This window comes from Acomys russatus, chromosome X (assembly GCF_903995435.1).
Source record: "Acomys russatus chromosome X, mAcoRus1.1, whole genome shotgun sequence".
Lineage (NCBI taxonomy): Eukaryota > Metazoa > Chordata > Mammalia > Rodentia > Muridae > Acomys > Acomys russatus.
In genome coordinates this window covers 13,710,637-13,733,558 of record NC_067169.1, presented here as the reverse complement: position 1 = coordinate 13,733,558, position 22,922 = coordinate 13,710,637, and the positions used below count along the sequence as shown (strand labels likewise).

General features: G+C 36.2%; 1 protein-coding gene across 5 annotated transcripts in view; it reads right to left on the bottom strand.

Annotated features, from left to right (window-relative positions):
* Cask (calcium/calmodulin dependent serine protein kinase) overlaps window positions 1-22,922 on the bottom strand; it is a 337,437-nt gene that overhangs the window by 251,319 nt on the left and 63,196 nt on the right. For all 5 annotated transcript variants that reach the window (XM_051141460.1, XM_051141461.1, XM_051141462.1 and 2 more), the window contains exon 2: window positions 8,862-8,974. In XM_051141460.1, coding sequence (XP_050997417.1) covers window positions 8,862-8,974 — 113 coding nt within the window. The remainder of the gene's footprint in view (window positions 1-8,861; window positions 8,975-22,922) is intronic.

Here is a 22,922-nt window from a genome sequence, read left to right as displayed (position 1 = left end):
CTTTGTATTCAAAAGCTAGGTTGTATAGATAGTGCTTGCTTAGAATTTTTAACTTTATTACTTTCCAGAGTTATATCAGCACCTTATAGTGCAAGTAACAATGTAATAAAGAGCTGTTTTCTCTGCATCCTTGTCAGAAAAAGGTACCATTATTTTTAATTGTACGTTTCTGGTAAGTATGTAGTAATATATCATTTTGGCTTTTCTCTATATGTTAGGACCTGTTTTTTATTAACTTGTAATTGATTTTCACATGTGCATATGTGCATATAATAAATATAAAAATTAAAATAGCTCTATTTGTTCTGTGTCTACTTCTGTAAAATCTAATCTGTTCTAGTAATCTCTGTGTCTAATGCTGCACCATTAATGCACTGTTTATCAACAATGGGAATAGATTGATTCTTCCTACCGTATTATGTTTGTTTTTTTAAAAGCAATTGTCTTTGCTATTTTTGTTCTTTTTCCTCTCCATAAATATTTTAGGAAAACGGTTTTTTATACACACAAAAGTTCTTGCTGAGAATTAAATTGAAATTGTGTTAAATTGTGACATAGGGAGAATAGATGCATTGCTATGTTGAGCAGTCAATCCATGAACAAGGTACATGTCTCCATTTATTTATTTTATTTTATGTTATGCTATGTGATCTCTTTTTATGTCAAGGATAGGCAAAACTGATCCACAGGCACAAAAATTAGCGCAATACTGTGTATAACAGACACAACTCTAGTAGACATAGCTACAGTACACTTCTTGAGAAACAAAAATACTTTCTATAATTTCAAATATATTTTATTAGTATAGAATTACACCACTTCCTGCAACTGAAACTTAATTTCTTCTTTTCCTATCTATATGTGCATAATAGCTTTTCCTAACTTGCATGATTGGGTCCAGCAGTATGTTAAACAGGAATGGTGAGTATAGACAACTTGCCTTATTCCCATTCTCAGGAGAAAAGCACTAGCAGTAAACTGTTCTGAAAGATATAAGATCTCCCAAGATGAGACTTGATAGATAGCCTATGACCATATAGTGGGGGAGGAGGTCCTCCTCGGTCATAGACCTAGGGGAGGGGAATAGAGTGAAAGCAGGAGGGAGGGAGGAATGAGTGGATACAAGTGAGGGGAAAACAATTGAGATGTAATCTGAATAAATAAATTAAATAATAATAATAAGATCTCTGCCTAGGGTCATTGCTCTTCATGAGGATGGGCCACTTGTTTCTGCTCTACCTGCTGAAAAGATTGTCTTCCTCCCACTAGACTGCCTTCTTAATGTTGTCAAAATCAATAGGCTATATTTGTATGGCTCTATTTCTGAGCTTTAGTCCACCTCATTAGTCTTTCACTGATATCCACAGTCATGATGACAGTAGCTCTTTTCAAAAAAATATATTTTATTAATTTATTCATATTACATCTCAATGGTTATCACATCCCTTGTATTCTCCTATTCCTCCCTCCCTCCCATTTTCCCCTTATTCCCCTCCCCTATGACTGTGACTGAGGGGGACCGCCTCCCCCTGTATATGCTCATAGGGTATCAAGTCTCTTCTTGGTAACTTGCTATCCTTCCTCTGAGTGCCCTCAGGCCTCCCCATCCAGGGGACATGGTCAAATATGGGGCACCAGAGGTCGTGTGAAAGGATGACAGTAGCTCTTAAGTAAGCACTGGAGTTGAGCATTAGTCTTGCAACTTTGTTTTTCTGGAATAATATGGTAGCTATTCTGGATATTTTGCCTTTTTATATAACTTTGGAATAACTTTGTCAATATCCAAAAAGCAGTGGCTAGAATCACAATTGGAATGCAATGAATCTATATATTAGCTTGAGAAGGACCAACCTTTAACAGTAATGTCTTTACATCCATGAATATGAGAAAGGCTCCCCATTTGTTTCAATGTTAAAAATATCTGACATAAGTTTCAAGTTTTCACCAGGCAGAGGTGATTCATGCCTTTAATCCCAGTACTTGAGAGGCAGAGGCAGGAGTATCTCTGTGAGTTGGAGGCCAGCCTGGTCTACAAAGTGAGTCTAGGATAGCCAGCACTGTTACATAGAGAAATCCTGCCTCGAAAAGCAAAAGCTAAAACAAAACAACACCCCCCAAAAAACAAACAAAAACCCCAACACCCCCAAACAAACAAAAAAAGATATTTCAAGTTTTCTTTATGTAACTCTTACTATACATAAGCATTTCAATGTATGCTAATGTAATGTTTTTCTATTTTAAATTTCAAATTCTGATAAATTCTAATAGCTTATTGCTAGTATATAACAAACAATAGACTTCTGTAACTCTAACCTTGCTATAATTTCTCCTCCCCATCCTCTCTCTAATCTCTTTTTCTCTCTTTCTCCTCTCTTTCTCCCCCTCCCACTCTCCCTCCCTCTCTCCTCTCTCGCTGTCTGCCTGCCTGTCTCTTCTCCTTTCTCCACGCGTATGTGAGTCAAGTAGATGTCAAAAATCAACCTTGAGTGTTGCTTCTCAGGCATTATTGACCTTGGTTTTTTGAGACAAGGTCTGACACCTGCCTGAAGCTCACCAGCTAGACTGGCTGGTCAGAGCACCCTGAGATCTGTTTCTGTTACATCTGTGCCCAGTACAGAAATCACCAGCAGAAGCCATCACACTTACATTTTAACATGGGTTCTGAGTCCACCGACAGAGCTATCTCCTCAGCCCTGAAATGAAGTATCACTCAAATACAAATTTGTTTTATGTGGAGGTATTTTAGATTTTGTTTGGTTGCAGTTTGAAAGATAAATCTGTTCCTACCACTTTAACTTAAATGCCTTTGGCATCTAAAATGTGACTTAGACCAGAACAATGGTTCAACAGGTGCTTGCCACCAAGCATGATGACCTGAATTGGATCACTGGGCCCCACATGATGGATGGAAAGAACCAACTCCTGTAAGTTGTTCTCTGATTACCAAAAATATGTTGTGGAGTATGTACATGCACATGTATGCACACACACACACACATATAGAACAAACCTAATAAATAAAAATTAAAAATGAAATAAAATGTGCTTCTTGTAGATAATATATAATAGGGCATGTTTTTTATTCATTGTGCCAATCTCTGCCTTGCAATTAGTTTTAATTCATTTATAGTTAATTTTATTATCAACAGGGTAGGAGTTATATTAGAAACTTTGCTATGTCTATTTTGTTTCTGTAGTCCTGTACCAATTACTTCTTTGGTGCTATATAGATATTATCTACTATACTATTTAAATTATTTTGTCTTATCATTTACAATAGCTATTGAATACTTTTATTGGTTAATTTTGGGGTGACACTATTATATAATGGTCTCATAATTTTATACTGCTACTTTATTCAGTTATCTTTTAAGTCATTTAGAAAAATTTATGTACAATAAAAATGTATTTATAGCCAGGGGTGGTAGCACATGCCTTTAATCTTCCTTGGGAGGCAGAGACAGGCAGATCTCTGTGAATTCAAGACTAGTTTGGTCTACATAATGAGTTTCAGATCAGCCAATGCTACATTTTGAGACCATGTTGCAAAACAAATGTGTCTATGCTGTCTTTTATATTTATATGTGTTTTTCTTTTTAGGAGTCACTTTTATTTCTATATGGCTTTAAGGTATTACCAAATACTTTCTGTTGAGAGTATAGAACCTACCTTGAGAATTTCAAACTAATATCGTCATGCTTGCAGGCAAGTGCTTTTACCTGCTGAGCTATCTCACTGGCCCCATGTCAGAAGTATTTTAATATGGATTCACTTAGCTTTTATTTAGTAGAAACTTTTAACTCATCTCATGCTCATAAATGATTTTACTTCTTTATACATATGAAGGAAGAAATTCTAAACCATTTAGGAGTGATGTGTCTGTTTCAGAATCTTCTAAAAAACTTAAAGATAAATGAACACATATGTAAAATGTGTTTATTTTCAAGAGACTATAGGATTTTGTGCAACCTGAACAATCCTATTGAACAAAAATTAGAATATTGATGGCAAAAAATAAAGAATAAACATTCAAATTATAATATAGAAACTTCAGTAGGGCTATATGAATTTAAAATTTGTTGACTCATTAGTGATCTTCAGTTAATTAACATTTCAAAATTAAATTTGTATTTTTATAAATTGGTATAAAATATATATAGAATTCATTACATATTTATCTAATAAAAGAATAAACAATGATTTATCCAAATAAATAGTTATGGCAGACTCCCAGGTGATCCTCATTAGACATATACACTCATATCTGTTATTATTTTTTTCTTGAGATGGGGTTTCATGTAGCACAGACTGGCCTCAAACTCACTATGTAGCCAATGATTACCTTCAACTTCTGATCTTCCAGCCTCCATATAATCTTTGGATTTGAATCCTGTTCAAGCACATTTAGCTTATAAAAAATTTGAAAACAGATAACCATATCTAGCTCATAATATATTTTGAAACATATATGATAACACGAAAAACTGTGCAATGACAACGGTCAAATAAACTACAAGCCAAGGGGAGAAAATATATGAATAAGGAAAGAATATAGGATAAGATGGATTTTTAAATGATTCGTTGCTTAATAAACTGTCTTAAATAGCTAGAAATCTAGATATTTCTAGGTAGTCTTACTTAAACTTATGGATTTCTTTACTAAAGTTTACTTCAAAAATTTTTTTCTTTCTTTTCCTTTTCTTTTCTTTTTTTTCTTTCTTTCTTTCTTTCTTTCTTTTTTTTTTTTTTTTTTGAGACATGGTTTCTTTGTGTAGCCCTGTCTGTCCTGGACTCGCTTGGTAGACTAGGCTGGCCTCGAACTCACAGCGATCCACCTGCCTCTGCCTCCTGAGTGCTGGAAATAAGGGCTTGCACTACCTCCATCTGGCTAGTTTCTTCTTAATACAATATGTCTTGTATGCTTTGCCATGAAAGCGGTTATTTTTGAACCCTAATTTATTATTTTTGCATGTAGTTACCAGAAAGTGGGTGAAAAGTTAGGCAGAAAGGACATGAAGAGGCCCATAGTCAAAAAGATTTTATATAATAATTTACAACTTATTATATGTGACAAAGTCAAAATTAAGTAAGTTAGTGTGAATAAGATCAACAAAGGGTGTGGGAATTCTAATGCAAAAAGTGTGAGGGTACTACATGTGAAATTTGTTGTGCTGAAAAAAAAAACAGGAAAAACAAAAAGGTAGTACCATGAATATCCCAATAGCATAGTTTTATTAGAATACCACTGAATTGTGACTGAAACCAAATAGAGTCATGAATAGTACAAAGAACTCAGATGGGTATCATTTAAAATTTGTAGGTGGATAACACTGATATAAAAATAATACAAGATTCCAACTTGTTCAAAGAAACAGGGTATAAAGAATCAATTAAATTGTTTGGTCTTATTTTCACAACAGAACTTGAAGACATGTTTGATCATCAAAGCAATGAAGGTGTGAGCTGTAACTTCACTGATAAGTTACACTGATAAGTTCATATATGTCATATTAAGTAGAAACAGGACCTAAAAGTAGGGCTATAAATTATATGTAATATTGGCCTTCCTTTTTTTTTTTAAAGTTTGGTGTTTAAGACTTTAAGTGGGTTTTGGTGTTCTGTTTGTTTCCTTGCTTTTTTAGACAGGATCTCAGCATATAATCTTGGCTGGCCTTGAGCTCTTTATGTAGATCAGGATGGCTTTGAACTTAGAGAGATCCACCTGTCTCTGCCCCTGCCTCCTAAATTCTGGGATTAAAGGTCCCATGCTCTGCTCTAGCTAAGTAGTAACAGAGATTCACTCTCATATTCTGGGTCTATAGTTCCAGAGATCTGACTAAAGAAATCTGTCAATAATCTATTATAGACAAATGAGAAAGTAGTTGTCTCCTTTAAAATGTCTTAAGCCTGAAAAGACACAGTATTAGGTATAATGATAAGACAAAATCTTTTATATTAATAACTTGGGGCTAAGAAATAAGCTTTGAATATTTATTTTAATTATTTTTAATATTATGTAAGAGGATTTCATTTCCGTTATTCTAATTTAATATAGGTAATGGAATAATTGATATAACATTTGTAAATTTAGATTAGAACCTTGTAAGTTTATATGCATTATCAGAACTGTTTTTCAAAGTTTAACAAAACATTTAATTGTTTAATAATCAGGTTTGTTCCAAATTATCTAAGTGCAGTCTCCCTTATAGATTACTGAGGCATAGAGAACTTTAAACCCAAAAGTAATTAAAAGTTAAGAGAAATAGTACTTTCCTAGCTTGCTGGAGGCCCTGGGTTTGATCCCCAGCACTACAAAGCATACAACACAACCAAACATAAAATAGCTCAAGACAAAAAACTGTAAAGTTCATTAAAAGGCAAAATTTGCATTTTGCTAAGCATATAAAATAATCTATATTTTAAAAAAATTAAAAAAATAAAAGCAACAAATGGCCAATTCTGACAATGAAACTGTGAACTATGAAATATCGAAATTTTACTATAAAATATTTCTCCCAATAGAGTGGTCATGTTTATATAATTTAAATGTATGTATACCCTTTGACCCAGAAGTTCCCTTGCAGGCATCCAATAAATATTAAAACACTAAAAAGAAATCAGTAAGGGATTCTATCCTGGTAGTAACTTAAAAAAAAAAACAGTTTATTAAAAGATCAATTTATTTTCATTGAGGGTTTGCCTTTATGCATGTCTGTGTACTAAGTGCATGGATGGTAGTGATGGAGGCCAGAAAAGGGCATGGGATCCCCTGGGACTAAAGCTACAGATGGTTTGTGAGCCCTTATGCACGTGGTGGGAATCAAACCCAAACTCCCTGGAGGAGCAGCTACTGCTCTTAGTCATTGAGCCATTTCTCTACCTTCTAAGCTATCATTTTTAAGCCAAGGAGAACCGAAGGGAAGATGCATGAATCGCACTTAGAAGAAGAAATAAAACAGATGTCTGAAGTAGATAGAGGGAGGCAACTGGGTGGCAAAGTGGGTGGGGAGGGTAATAGAGGTGGGAATCAGGTATGGGGAGAGCAGGAGGTTGGGGAGAGATGGGGAGGAGACAAAGGAAATAGGTAAAGGGACAGCTCTGGGACAGGGGAGATTCCTGGGAATCTATGTGGGTAGCTTTAGCTGATAGCAGCCTCATAGCAGCAGGGGATATGGAGCCTGAGATCACCAACTGTAGCCAGATGGGAATTCCAGTGGAGGGAGGGAGCCACCAATCCACCCATAAAGCCTTCAACCCAAAATCTGTCTTGCCTATAAGAAGTGTAGAGATAAAGATGGAGCAGAGATTGAGGGACCGGCAAATCAATGACTGGCCCAAATTGAGACCAACCCCATGTGAGATAGCCAACTCCTGACACTATTAATGATACTCTGCTATCCTTGTTGACAGGAGCCTAGCATAGCTGTCCTCTGAGAGGCTTCACCTACCAGCTGATGGAAACCCACAGCCAAACAACTGGCCAAGCTTGGGGAGTGCTGTGGAAGAGTGGGAGGAAGGATAGAGGGAGCTGGAGGGGTCAAGGACACCACAAGAAGACCTACAGAGTAAACTACCTGGGCCTATGGGGGCACACAGAGATTGAACAGCAACCAAAGAGTATGCACAGGCTGGATCTAGACCCCATACGCATATGTAGCAGATGTGCAGTTTAGTCAACATGTGGGTCCCCTAGCAATAGGAGTAGGGGCTGTCTCTAACTCTGTGGCCTGCCTGTGGGTCTCTTTCTCCTAGGTGGGCTGCTTTGTCTGGCCTAGGTGGGAGAGTTTATGCTTATTCCTGCTGTGACTTGAGATGCTAGGGTAGGTTGGTACCCTGTAGGGGCCTCTCCTTCTCTAAGAAGAAGGATAAGGGGGAGTAGGGTGAGAGGATGTGAGTGTGGGACTGAGAGGAGAGGATGGAGGGGGCTGGGATCAGGCTGTAAAATGATTAAACAAATAAATAAATGAAAAAAAAGAAAGTCTTGTTCTGCACTGAAAAAAAACCTTCTAAAACATTATATTGATAATAATAAAGAGTCACAAAGTATTCAGAAGCAATCATCCTAAATAAAAATCTATATAGGAATAGATTAAGTTGGAGCTCACAGTGCATGAAATTTTACTTTCCAAACCGGGATAAAACAGCAATAGGATACTTCACTTAATCTAAGCTCTATAATTGTACTGCTTTTAAGATTAAAAAGCAAGACTACAAGATACATCTTTTACTAGGCCGTGAAAAAGAATAAGCTAGTAGATAGGCTAATTAGAAAAGTCAATACAATAATCAGTTTTGTTATCTTTAATGTAAATCATGGCATATATTAAAAATAAGTAACTTAAATGCACATATTCATAAGAATACCTTAAAACAAAATTTTCACAAATATACTAAGTGATAAAGCCAAATGTGAATCAAAATATCAGTCTTCTAGTTATACTAGATAGTAATCATCCCAAAAGCAGTAAATTATACTTAGAAGGACCCTGGCTGTTTCTCAATCTTCAATTATCCTTGCAATTATTTTCATTCCTTCCCATCCTACACCTAACACAACAGAAATCAAATTACACCCTAAAAAGTATCTGTCCCCATTTTACTCTCTTTCTAGTTAAAAAGCAAACAAACCATAAATTCATAAAGATCCTAGATGACTACAATGCTTCCAGATTTCAAATGCTTTCTTCTAGATTTTGAGCAACTGTTTCAACTGGAGTTCAGGCTGTCTCCACCCACTTCCCTTCTATACCACACCCTCTGCTCTCCCCCCCCCACCCCCAGATGAGGTTAGGTTGATAAATGGATTTTGGAGATGGAATAAAGCCAGACATCAAATAACTTACTTGAAATCCATCTCTTACCTTCTGTACTTAACCCTGGACTTGATGTGAACTTGGCTACATCAACAATTTTTACAGCAAATTGTTGCCCAGTTTCTCTGTTGATACATCGCCGTACAACACTGAAGGGACCCCTAAAAAACAAACAAAAAAAGTCAATTTTAATCCAATGATTTACATTTCTTCTTTTTGATCAACATCTTACATGTTTCCTTATTTATCACAGGCAAACAGTATGACCAGTGACATACATCTTATCTAACCCAACTATAATAAATAATTTTAAGATATGGAAGGCAAATTAGGTTTTCAATCCGAGATAATTTAAAAAATCTAAATAGTATCCTTATATTCAGGACAAACAATAACCATAATAATTCCATATAATTATCAACATTTGACACATAGGGAAGTTTGTAGAAGTGGAAGTATTCAGAGACATACTCTTTTTTATTTAATTTGGGGTTGCATTTTAATTATACATCCCTCTTCCTTTTCCTCCTTCCAAACCCTTCCATGTAGCACTTCCCATTTTTCTTAAAGCCTATGGCCTCTTTTTTCATCAGTTGTTATTGCATGTGTATATGGCATACTCTTCTTGAAGTAGAAAGTTAAATCATTAACACCTCTCTCTTAGCTTGCCCACAAACCTTACCAATATTACCATATCCTTCTGAGTTTCTCTCCATCACTTTTTGCCATGTCCTAAACATTTTCTGCTGTGACTACTGAAAATGTTTCTCATTAACTATTGTAGTGTTTTTAAAAGAAAAAAAAAAATAAAAGAAAATTTGATGTTATGCTCTCACTTATAATCCCAGAGAAAAAGTCTCTCTTTCTCTCTCTCTCTCTCTCTCTCTCTCTCTCACACACACACACACACACTCTCTCTCTCTCTCTTACACACATACACACACACACACCTACTTAATCAAGAGCATATAAGCAATTATATAATCAAAACATATAAGCAATTACTACATAAAATAAGAAAAAATACTCAAGAAAATCTGGAAAACAGTCTTGAGCAGGGAGTTCACAAGGAATAATCCCTATATGATTTGGTTTCTAGCAACCTGTCTAGGCTGACTCAAAATCACAGAAATCCCCCAACATTCAAAAACTACAAATCAGAACTCTTTTAAAGTTTAAGAAGCCAGGCATGGTGGCACACACATTTAATTCCAGCACTCGGGAGGTAGAGACAGGGGGATCATTGTGAGTTTGAGGCCAGCCTGGTCTACAAAGTAAGTCCTGGACAGCCAAGGCTACACAGAGTCTTGAAAAAAGATAAACTGTCATAAGAAATGAACTACCTTATCAGTAAAAGTCATTGTACTGGCTTAGTGATTTGCTTACCTACTGTTCCCTGCTCAATACTTGCATACAGTTGGTTATGCAGAGAAAAATAAAATGTCAATCCAATCCTTGGGTCCAGAAAACACAGACAGACCGGTATGCACACACGCAAGCATGCATGTACGAACGCACACACACGCAATCTCTCTCTCTCTCTCTCTCTCTCTCTCTCTCTCTCTCTCTCTCTCTCTCTCTCTCTTTCTCTCTCTCTCTTTTCTTTGAGATGAACAGTTATCAAATAAATATCAGAATCCAAGATACTCCAAAGGCAGATTTGTTGTGTGAAACTGGCACTTCAACTATGACTTAACCATTCAACACAGGAACATATGTGCATATATACAGTTTTTCACTTCCTACTGGTAGAAGAATAAAGAAAAGAACTCTTTCACTGGCTTTTATAGGACACTTGTATGTGTGCTTATAGTGCATACAGGAAGAAAAATATTTATATAGTGCTACTTTGACTTGTAATACTGTTTCTCTTTTTTTGCAATTAAAGAACAAGCAAATAAATTTAATATAACCTATACATAAATATTTGAAATCATATGTATGCTATCATCATGACTATTAATTACACCCAGCTTCAATTCTTTCCACAAACATCAAAGTTAACATGGAAGAGAAAGAAGGGTTAATAATGCTAACTTTCAGATCAAAAGTCTACAAAAGAAAACCTTTTTCTTCATGTGGGTCTCCTAGTAAGAGGAGCAGTGGCTGTCTCAGACATGAAATCCATTGCCTGCTTTTTTATTTCTTCCCCTACAAGGGAAGAGGATGCATTCAGTCCTGATGTGACTTTATGTGCTGGGGTGGGTTGGTGGGGGTGGGGCTCCCTTTTTCTGAGGAATAGGGGAGGGGGAAGGGAAAGAGGAAGGGAGGGTGGGACCAAGAGGAGAGGAAGGAAGGGTCTACAACTGGGAGGTGATGAGAATGAATGAATGAATGGATGAATGAATGAATGAATAAATAAATATTTTTTTAAAAAAGAAAACCTTTTCCACAATCACTGAAAATCATTCGAAGATCTTCCTCTGTGACAACACTACAAAGTGAGGTAAGACTCCCGCAAATGCCTCCATTTTTAACCTGGATGTCTTGTGATTATTTGGTCTGACAATAGGATGCAATTTCAGGAAATATTTAACACAATCAGGTTTTTGTCCACAGAAAACCCTTAAGGTTTCTATTTATATATACATTTTGTGTAGTGTGATTCAACTCACTGCACCATTTTGGAAATTTTCTGAGTTCTGTCTGTGGGATTGTTTCAGATCAATGAAGTCAATTTAAAAACCCTGCTCCTACTTGAATAAAGGTGAGGAAGAATGCATAAGCTTCTCCTGCTATCCTTTTATAAGAATAAAAGCAGGAGAAAGGAGAGAAAAAGTAATGAGACAACAAACCACCCTTTAAAAAAAGGAAGATACACATACACATAAAACAACAGCAACAATTAAAAAAAGAGGCCATACATTTACAAGAGAGCAGGGCAGTACATGTGAGGACTTGGAGGAAAGAAGGGGAAAGCAGAAATAATATAATTATAATGTCAAAGATATTTTTAAGAAATCTGAATAGAAATCAAATTAAATCCACTAATTTATTAAGCTTATTTAATAAGATTAAAAAGAAGTGTGTTTACGAATTCTTCAAGACCTGAGCACAAGCCATAAGTAAAGCATATTAAAGGCTTTTCCTTAATGACATGCAGGAAACTAACAAAGGTGAGCTGAGCCAAATTTAATAATATTAAAAGACATCGAAGCATACTTTGAGGTTCCTTGTGATTTCATTTACAACTTAAAATTCAGCAGATGCTAATAAAAGATATAATTTCGGTCAGTCTTTTATGGAAATAGAAAGGGTAATTAACAGTGTTAATACATAACCGTATTATATTTAAAATACATTTGGTTAACAGTTAGGGAACAATAAAAATTTAGAAAGAACAGATTTCAGTTTGGCTTGTACCCTTTCTTCACACTCGAAATTTCACTTTAATTTTTAAAAGAAATTAAAATAATTTAATTTAGTACAGCCAATTCCTGAGTATTGATGTGAAAGAAAATAAGTCATTATCTTTATTAGGGTATTGACCAAAATAGGATAACTGATGGTATTTCAAATTAGATTAAATATTGCTGGAGGAAAGAGAATCTATTGACTGATTAATTGATGACTGATTGATTGACTGATTGATTGAAGATGTGGACACTGGTAGGTTCTCTATACTCCAGTGATGGTCTCATACCCATGCACTTATGGGTAGCACTAACTGGATTTAATGAGTCATTAAATTAAAAAGTCATGAAGTTGAGAGGCGGGAGGTTGGGGGACTACTGAGGGGACTAGAGGGGGAAGTTAGGGGTAAATATAAGCATATTTCATTATATACAATATGAGATTCTTAAAGGTAAAGAAACACATAAAGACAAAACAAGTATCTAAAGACACACACACATTTTATTCATCTCCTTACAAATACTAAATATTGACTGGAATTATAACACAAAGTTCCTATTGAGGTAGGTGGCTACTTAATTCTACATAATTCTGTGGGTTTTTAAATGTTTTCCATTTCTTGTTTGACAATTTGATGCAAATACATAATGCATACTAACTACTCTCCATCTCAACCCTCTTCCATTTCACTACTGCTTCTATACACACACACCCTCTTTCCTACAATTCTTTCTCACATTTGTGTCTATTTGTTTTTCTTTGTAATCCATGGAGTTTAACCAGGGCTGTAAAGTGACTTTTGGTTTAAAACTATCTCTTGGAACCTGGTGGGCTTAGCAGTGGACATATAACTAGAGAAAAGCATTCCCCTGTTCCCAGAAACTGTCAATAGCCAATAATACAGGAGTAAAGTGTATGAGTCCCTCCCCAATGCAGCCTGTCTTGTGTGTGGACTAGTGAGAGTAACTGTAGTTGTTGAGTTCATGATAATGACAGTTAATATTGAGTTCGGAAGATGGCATTTCACAGGCTTTCGCCTTTTCCTCTGGCTTTTGCATACTTCCTATACACGTCTCTGACAGTGTTCTTTGAACCTTAGAGGGAGGAATGTAAAAGTCTGTTTAGGATTGAACCTTCAATGTCACACATTCTCAGAATCTTGGGGATCTATGAGTCTAGTCTATGCATTTACTGTTGATTATTATGAAGAGAGGCTGCTCTCATTATGTTTGAGAGTAACATTTGTCAATGGGTATAAACATATATATCTAGAAGGCAGTTTGATAATGCATCAATTTAGTTACCCTAGGTGGGAGTACAACCGCCCTAGGCATAGGTTGTTAAGTGAGCTTATTGTAGCAGTTATGAGTTCCCCTCTTGGGAACAGGCCTCAAATCTTATCACATGGCAACTGGTTATCCCCATAACAACTGCGCCACTATTGCCAGGTAGGTACATCTTGCCATGCAGGGTTTTTTTTCCTGTTTTGTACAGTATACAGATGGGTAAGACCAATGATAACTTTTCTCTCCTGTCACTGTGTAGAGTACCACATTCTGGAACAATGAGAGTAGGCAACACGAAGGAAGTTTCAGCTCAATTTCAGCTTGTTTTCTATCTTGTAACTAGGTATGCAGTATCTTTAGCAAAAAGGTCATATTCTCTAATGGTGAATAAATAAAAGTACTGACAATATGTTTTGCTTGGGGGATGTCTGGGGCTTCCTTGATCAACTCCTGGGGAGATATCCTATACCTGATACTGGAAATTTTGCTTAGTAACCCACTGTTTCTAGGAGTATTCTTATCTGCTCACACAGATTCATTTCCATTTGAAAGTTCTTTTTTTTCTTTTTTTTTATTAATTTATTCTTGTTACATCTCAATGTTTATCCCATCCCTTGTATCCTCCCATTCCTCCCCCCCCCATTTTCCCATTATTCCCCTCCCCTATGACTGTTCCTGAGGGGGATTACCTCCCCCTATATATTCTCATAGGGTATCAAGTCTCTTCTTGGCTACCTGCTGTCCTTCCTCTGAGTGCCATCAGGTCTCCCACTCCAGGGGACATGGTCAAATGTGAGGCACCATAGTACGTGAGAAAGTCATATCACACTCTCCACTCAACTGTGGAGAATATTCTGACCATTGGATAGATCTGGGAAGGGGTTTAAAGTTTACCTCCTGTATTGTCCTTGGCTGGTGCCTTAGTTTGAGCGGGACCCCTGGGCCCAAATCTGCCTATCATATTGTTCTACTTGTAGATTTCTAGGACCCTCTGTATCCTTTTATTTTGCTATTCTCCCATGCGTCTCTCATTTAGAGTCCCAATAGGATGCCTTCCCCTCTGTCCCAGTTTCCTGGTAAGTGAAGGCTTTCGTGGGACATGCCCCTTGGGCTAGTATGCAGATATAAGTGAGTATATACCAGTTGATTCTTTCTGCTTCTGGGTTAACTCACTCATTATGATCATTTCTAGCTCAATCCATTTATCCACAAATTTCGGGAATTCCTTGTTTTTAATAGCTGAGTAGTATTCCATAGTGTATATGTACCACAGTTTCTTTATCCACTCTTCTACTGAGGGACACTTAGGCTGTTTCCATGTTCTGGCTATTATGAATAAGGCTGCTATGAACATGGTTGAGCAAATTTTCTTGTTGTGTGCAGTGGAATCGAATCGAAGACCCAGATATGAATCCACACACATATGGTCACTTGATTTTTGACAAAGAAGCCAAATCCATTCAATGGAAAAAGGATAGCATCTTCAACAAATGGTGCTGGTCTAACTGGAGGTCTATGTGTAAAAAAATGAAACTGGACCCATGTTTGTCACCTTGCACAAAACTCAAATCCAAGTGGATTAAAGACCTCAACATAAAACCAGAGACACTAAGCCACTTAGAGAAAAAAGTGGGAAAGAGCCTGGAACATATTGGCACAGGAGACAACTTCCTGAACAGAACACCAACGGCCCAGGCCTTAATGTCAACCATTAATAAATGGGACCTCATGAGGCTGAGAAGCTTCTGTAAGGCAGGAGACACTGTCAAGAGATCAAAGCGACAGCCTACAGACTGGGAAAAAATCTTCACCAACCCTACATCTGACAAAGGTCTAATGTCCAAAATATATAAAGAACTCAAGAAATTAAACACCACCAAACCGAATAACCCAATTGAGAAATGGGGCTTGGAACTAAACAGAGAATTCTCAACAGAGGAGTATCAAATGGCTGAGAAACACTTAAAGAAATGCTCAACCTCCTTAGTCATCAGGGAAATGCAAATCAAAACAACTCTGAGCTTCCATCTTACACCCATCAGAATGGCTAAGATCAAAAACTCAAGCGACACCACATGCTGGCGAGGATGTGGGGAGAGAGGAACACTCCTTCATTGCTGGTGGGAATGCAAACTAGTACAGCCACTTTGGAAATCTATCTGGTGCTATCTCAGAGAAATGGGAATAGGGCTTCCTCAAGACCCAGCTATTCCACTCCTTGGAATATACCCAGAAGATGCTCCAGCACACAACAAGAAAATTTGCTCAACCATGTTCATAGCAGCCTTATTCATAATAGCCAGAACATGAAAGTTCTTAAAGAAATAACTGAATGATGTACCAAGAGTCTTTTAAAAGCTAGAACAAACCAAACCAAAAAACACTAGACAGGGAAAAATAAAGTCAGGGATGTGCACAGAGGCACATCCCTATAAACACAGCACAAAGGAAGGCAGATTTCTATGAGTTTGAGGACAGCCTGCTCTACATAGAACACTCTAGGCCAGCCAAGTTTATACAGTGAGACCTTGTCTCAAAAAATTAAGATCAGAGCATACATTAATAAGCTAGGAACAAATATAATACAAAGAATCAACAAAATAGTTGTTTCTCTGATAAGATAAGCAAGACTGGCAAACCCTTTGCCAATTTAACCAAAAGAAAAGCCAGAGAGGACCCAAAATCAATAAAATTAGATATGAAAAGTGAGATGTTACAAAAGATACCAATGAAATCCATATTTCAATAATGTGGAAAATCAAAAAGAAATGGATGAATTGTCAGATGCATATGACCTACCAAAATTAAACCAAGATGAAATAAAAACTTAAACATCTGGAGATACAGTAATAAAAGTCTCTCAACTAAAAACTTTTCCAGAAGCAGATGGATTCACTGCAGAATTCTATTAGATCTTCAAAGAAGAACTAACACTTGATACTACAAAGATTATTTCACCAAATAGAAACAAAAGGAATGGTACCAAATTCTTTTATGAAGGCAGAATTACCCCAATATCAAAGCCGAATAAAGAAATAACAACAACAAAAACAAAAAAAAATCTGTGCTGTAATAACATCTGCTAGAGTTCTGGAAAGACTTAATTAACTGCTCTATGCAGACACAGAATAATCTTCACTTTTCATTTGTAAGAAAAGTCAAATGTAGGCAACAGATAATTCAGATATAAAAGCTAAATATATTTTTTAAAGAGACTAGAATTACATGAAACTATGCTACAAACTATGATTGGTTTCCAGAATACCAAGATCAATTGAGCACAGAACATCTAACTTATTCCCAAAATCTACTAAAAGGAGTTTAAAGAAATGAATGGGAGAATAAGAGAGGTGAAACAGTAATTTTCAAATCTGAGGGATAAGAGTGTATGTAGAAACAACAATGTTAATTGATCCAGCAAACTTGGGAGAGCTGATTTAGAGAAAACAAGGAAGGTTATTTGAAGCCAAACCCATTTATATTACAGAATAATCAAGAATATCATGAATCTGGGACCAGAGAACATTTGTTAAAAAGCAGTTAGATCTCTGCTCTACCTTATACAATGATGAATTGCTCCTTTCTCATCCTAACAGGATTCATGCTTTAGAGACAGCAATACATTCTCAGGACCAGAGAGAAGGCCATTGAGAAAGGGATATAACATAGAAATCAAGGGAGTATGTGGATATATATATGGTATATGACAGTCTCAGTTCTTTTTCCTAACAAAGGGAATGGTGAAAGTCAGATCTTTAACCTGAAGCAAGAGATAAAAATATTTTCCTATTAAATATCAGACCAGCCCGGTGGAAAAGATGAAAAAATAAGATGAGGTTCCTCACATCCATGCTTAAACTATATCCCAGGTTCTTACAGTATTGGATGTGACCCTATGGAACCACAAATATGAATGTGTCACAGACACATGCACAAAAATTATGGTGAAAGGTTTCTCATGCCGATAACCAAAAAATAATATACAAATCAAATGTGTAATGAATCTGAGGTGTCTCTGGCAGCACTGACTGGTACTGTTCTGTAGACCAGGCTGGCCTTGAACTCAGAGTTCCCTGCCTCCCGAGCACTGGGATTAAAGGCATGTGCCATGACAATCCTACTCACTGGTATTGTATCACAGTTTTGGCTTCGAACATGCAGCAGTATGCCCATTTTGCACTACACATGCCGCCATGTCATTCAACACCAATGACGATGTCCTAAAACACCTAGCTCAGATTTTAGACTGACATGTTTTGAACTACAGTGGGTTTAATACACATAGAATGCTTTCTGCTCTTATAGAAACAATGTTTTGATCATGAAAAACAGACTTTTAATATTTGCCTACTATGATTCCTAAGCATGTAGTAAATTACTTTACCTTCAGATTAAATTGGGTTAGAATGATTGACTTTTTAAATCACCGTTTGAGTTTCTGACTTGAGTTTCATTGAGGAAAAAAACATTAAATGCATTTTGACTTGGTATCAGGACAGAATTTCTAACAATTTCTAAAATTGTCCTAAATACATTTCTATCATTTTCTGTTGTGTATTTATGCAAAACAATGTTCTCAGCATTGGCAATTGCAAAATTGGTATCAATTTACTCTCAAAAATATTTAATAAATTCTTTGGTATAAAACATTCAGCCAAGATTGAATTCATGTAAAAATAAGCAACCCATTTAATTATTGTGCAAAATTGTTTTTATCTGTAACAAACGGTAAAACAAAGGAATTGTTTAAAAATAAATTTCTTTATCACTTAAGAAGTAAATGTTTGATTTGTATGCATATTTTACCTGCAGTTGCATAAAAAAAAATTCTCAGGTGAAAAGGGGTCATGATTAGAAAAAAGTTTAAGATGCCCTGAACTAATTAAATCATCTTTCAGAGAGACTCATGGTCGTTCAGTCAGCTTTTAGTCCTTCTGCTGTGGGGCTTCCCAAGTGAGCACTATTATCTTTTTGAGCTGAATTTTTTTTTTTGTATAGGAATATAATATGCATTGTACCCACTAAAGACTAGTAGTAACCCCCAGGCTTTGATAATCGAAAATGTCTCCAAATGCTGCCAAACGTTCCCAGGGTGGGGGGCAATACTGCCTGCAACTGAGAACAATGCTTGACTTCTCATCATGGCCAGATAGCTATGGCCCCCTAAGACTTCTGGAAAAGAGTGTAACAGAAAGCATAACTCAGAGCAGACAGACCAAACAAAAGAGGCACTGAAAATCCTCAATATGGCTTAATAACTATGGAACAAAACCAGAAATTTTAGAAAACAAAAAAGGGCTTTTAAAAATGTAACATCTATATAATTCCTGATTGTTTCGTGGTTCTTCTTGCTGTAGGTAGTTTATTGTATATATGTGTAATAATACAAGTGTATATGTACAAATAATAATAATAATAATAATAATAATAATAATAATAATAATAATAATAATAATAATGAGTAGAAAAATTAACACATAAAGAAACCTAAAACTCAACATAAATGTTGGTAGGGAGTACTGAGGAAATCAAAGCACAAATAATAAAGAAAATAGAAACAACTCCCATTTTAAAGGTTTTACCAAAGAGTCAGCAAAATAGCACAAGTCTATATACACACTACTGTGAAACAAAAATTCACATTTCCAGATATGGAGGTAAGACAACACAAAAAGCAAAATTGACTACACCTGAATGGTCTCGGATCACTCAGTGGCAACACTAGACCAAGAACACAGTCGAGGAATACCTTCATAATGAAGGAAAATTACCTCCAACCTTTTAATTCTGTATGCAGCCAGAACATAAAAAACGATTATCAAGATATTCTCCAATACTAGAAAGCCAACAAGTACTTATCATGCATACATTATGGAAACCTTATTATAGAGTGTATTTGTACATAGGAGTGTACCAGTTAAACTGATTTCAAACAGGAGTTGCACTACAAAATACAGATGGAGAAAATTCCTAGCAATATAAAGAAGGGAAATTTCAGGCACCAAATATAGAGGGGAACCAGTGCGGGCTGTATGACAGCGGGTTCCCACACTGACTACCTTTTTAACCTGGAACCAGATTCCCCTGTTTGATATTTTCTGGCTATGAACTGATGAGACACCTGTTCTTTTCTGCTGTATGGATCAACTGAGGACGTTCATTTTGCTCTACTGCATGCAGCATTTTGCTTTCACGTATTCCTGAGTGCTAGAGGCAAGTGTCAATGGACCCAAGAGCAGGATATAAGGTATGACCTATGCCCTGGATCACATTCCTGTTGAACCTAGCCTACTTTCACTATCGCTCTAGTCTCCTTCCTTCCTGGCAAAACCCCCAAATTCTAGGATTTACTAGCGACTTTTCCAACTGGCTTCTAGAATGGAATTCTAAATAGTCTTGGGGCATCCAAAGTCACACTATAAGAATCTGTTTTACCATTCAACTTCTGAAAGCATTCACAGGATGGTGGTAATATTGTCCTTTCCTTACATAGCTACATTTGTGTATGAAACACAAAAAACTCTTAAGGGAAACACACATTTCATGTAAAACTACAAAAAAAAAAAAAAAAAAAAAAAAAAAAAGGAATAATTGCTATAAAGGCCAAGATAGTGGTTTAAACAGGGAGGGAGACTGTATGAAAAGTACAGAAGAGATTTTTGTAAGCAATAGTAATATTCTGTTTCCTAATTTGACATTAGATTTGTCACTTTTATGTTATTATTGCTCTTTATACACATACATTATAAACTCCTTCATATATGGCTTCCTTTATTATTTCCTAGATTTAAAATGTTTAATGGTTGAGTGGGTTAGTTCCTAAGATTTTGCTAATCAAGAGGTCTCTTTAATTTTTATCTATCTGTATAATACAAATAATTCCAAATGACTTGATAGACATTAATAAAGAAAAATGGTAATGCAAACACAATAAAGTCATAGACTGTTAATTATAATTTTATGTCTAAGTCAAATAAATTTAGAGTAATATTTTAAGTTTCAATATGCAAACTTTTGTGTTACATCTGTCATATAAATTTTTTTACCCTACAAAAAGAAAGGTTTACAAGTAAAACAAATGTACCATAGGAAGCTTAAATAGGGTAAACTTGTTCATATTGTAGGCCTGGAAGCTTTGTTATATTCATAATGAATGATACAATATAATACAGGATGTGTGGGAAATTATAAATAATAATTTTAAAAAGGAAAAAACACTAACGATATTAAAGACCAACAATAATGCTTTAAATAGAGTTTATATATTATTGATCTCAAGTAGTCAGAGATTCCATATCTGTTAATTTTCCTATTTGCTTAAATTTACTTGTAACCTTAAAATCAATACTTGAAGTACCTTCAGTTTATGGTTATGCACAAAGTGGCAAAATTTTGAGTCAGCTGATGAAGTTGTTGCCAGCAGAAGTAAAATGAGGTAATACCCCCTCTTCTTGCTCCTGCTGTCACACTATAAATAAATTACTTTGTTAAGTCTATTTGGTCCCTATGTTTTCTATTGTGTGCTTTTTGTTAACTTTACTACTTAAGATAGTCCCCAAGCATAATGATAAAGTGCTGTCTAATGATGCTAAGCACAAAAGGCTGTAATGTGCTTTATATGGAAATATGTTAGATGAGATTCATCAAGGCATGAGTTTTAGAACTGTTGACTATGGGTTCAATGTTAATGATAATAAACAATCTATGATGTATAGTATTTTTTATTGTTACTTTACATAAATCTTTTTTTCTTTTTTTAATTAATTTATTCATATTACATCTCAATGGCTAGCCCTTCCCTTTTATCCTCCCATTCCTCCCTCCCTCCCGCTTCCCCCCTTCTCCCCTCCCCTATGTCTGTGATTGAGGGAGACCTCCTCCCCCTATATATGCACTTAGAGTATCGAGTCTCTTCTTGGTAACTTGCTATCCTTCCTCTGAGTGCCGCCAGGCCTCCCCATCCAGGGGACGTGGTCAGAAAAGGGGCACCAGAGTTCGTGTAAGAGTCAGATCTCACTCTCCACTCAACGGTGGAGAATATCCTGTTCGTCGGCTAGGTCGATATATAGTCGATATATAAAAATATATAGTATTTTTAAACACTGCCCCCCTACAAGGTTATATATTGACTGGCTAATGAAAATATTCTAAAAAGAGGCTCAAAGGAATCTAATCCTCTATTTCCCCCCAAAGAATATTTAAATTACCACAAGTGGCAAGAATTAACTGTGCATGAGTGTATGACACACACACACACACACACACACACACACACACACACACACAGAGCGAGAGATCCATATTATATGATATACACATTTCTTGGTGTCTAAAGAGGATTGATTGTAGAATCGCACATGGGTACCAAATTTCACTGACATTTAAGTCCCCCATATAAAACGGTAACTATCAGAGTATAATCTACACATACATTTCTGTATACTTAAAATGATCTCTAGATTACTTATGAAACCTGTTGCATTTAGATATGTGGACTTCATGTGAAATAGCCACAGAGCTCAGAAACTTACTAAGGGGTCATGAGAAAGGAGCTTTTGAGGGAAAGAAGATAGAATTTACTGTTATGAGATGTTAAAGGGGATGGATGTATTGTAAGGAAGGGATGAACTGGGTTTGGGCAGGGAAACACAGGGTAGAAGACGGAAACTGCAAGGGATAAATCACACTGAAGAGTTTTCAAAAGAAAGTCATGTGGAAACCTACTGTACAAGGTTCCTAACTCATATTTATAAGCATACATGAAGGAGTTAAGATGGAGTTCTCTTATCATGAAGCAACAATGCTCCTAATAGACACCAGAGGACGAAAAATGAAAGGCAGAGTCCCAGGAGTGGGTTACTTCTTGCTGGCTGGTGAGGTTCCAAAGATCCCCAAACATTACAAGTCATTTGCTAAGCTCTTGGCAACTTCCAGAACTTAACAGTAAAATATTATTGCTGAAGATGCCATACACTTGAGTCACAGAACACGGAGAAATCAAGCTGGTACTGAACTAAAAGCTTTATCCCTACTGGCTAGCTTTTGTGGTGCTACAAGGTGCATGCACACTACCAGAGAAGAAAAGTAATCATCAGTCTTACCCAGCTGTTAACAACCTCGTGAGCTACAATAACGAAGGGCTGGACCAAAAAACCTGCTCACTGGTACAATAATGTGGAAATAACCAACCACTTCCTAATTAGATTTAAGGATTGCTCCACAAGATGAACCTCATCTCTGGCACCGTTATCAGACCAAAATAGACCCTAGGAGTGAATCTACTACTATATTCTGCTAAATGGACGCAGCATTAAATAAACTACATGACTTATTGTTATGCCCACATATTAAGGCCCCTATCGGTCCTCATCAGAGAACCTGCTGACCACTGTAAATGATCAACACAGCAAACCACAACTAGCTAAGAAACAGAAAATAAGAGAATGCAGAGCATTCATCCCTAAATAGA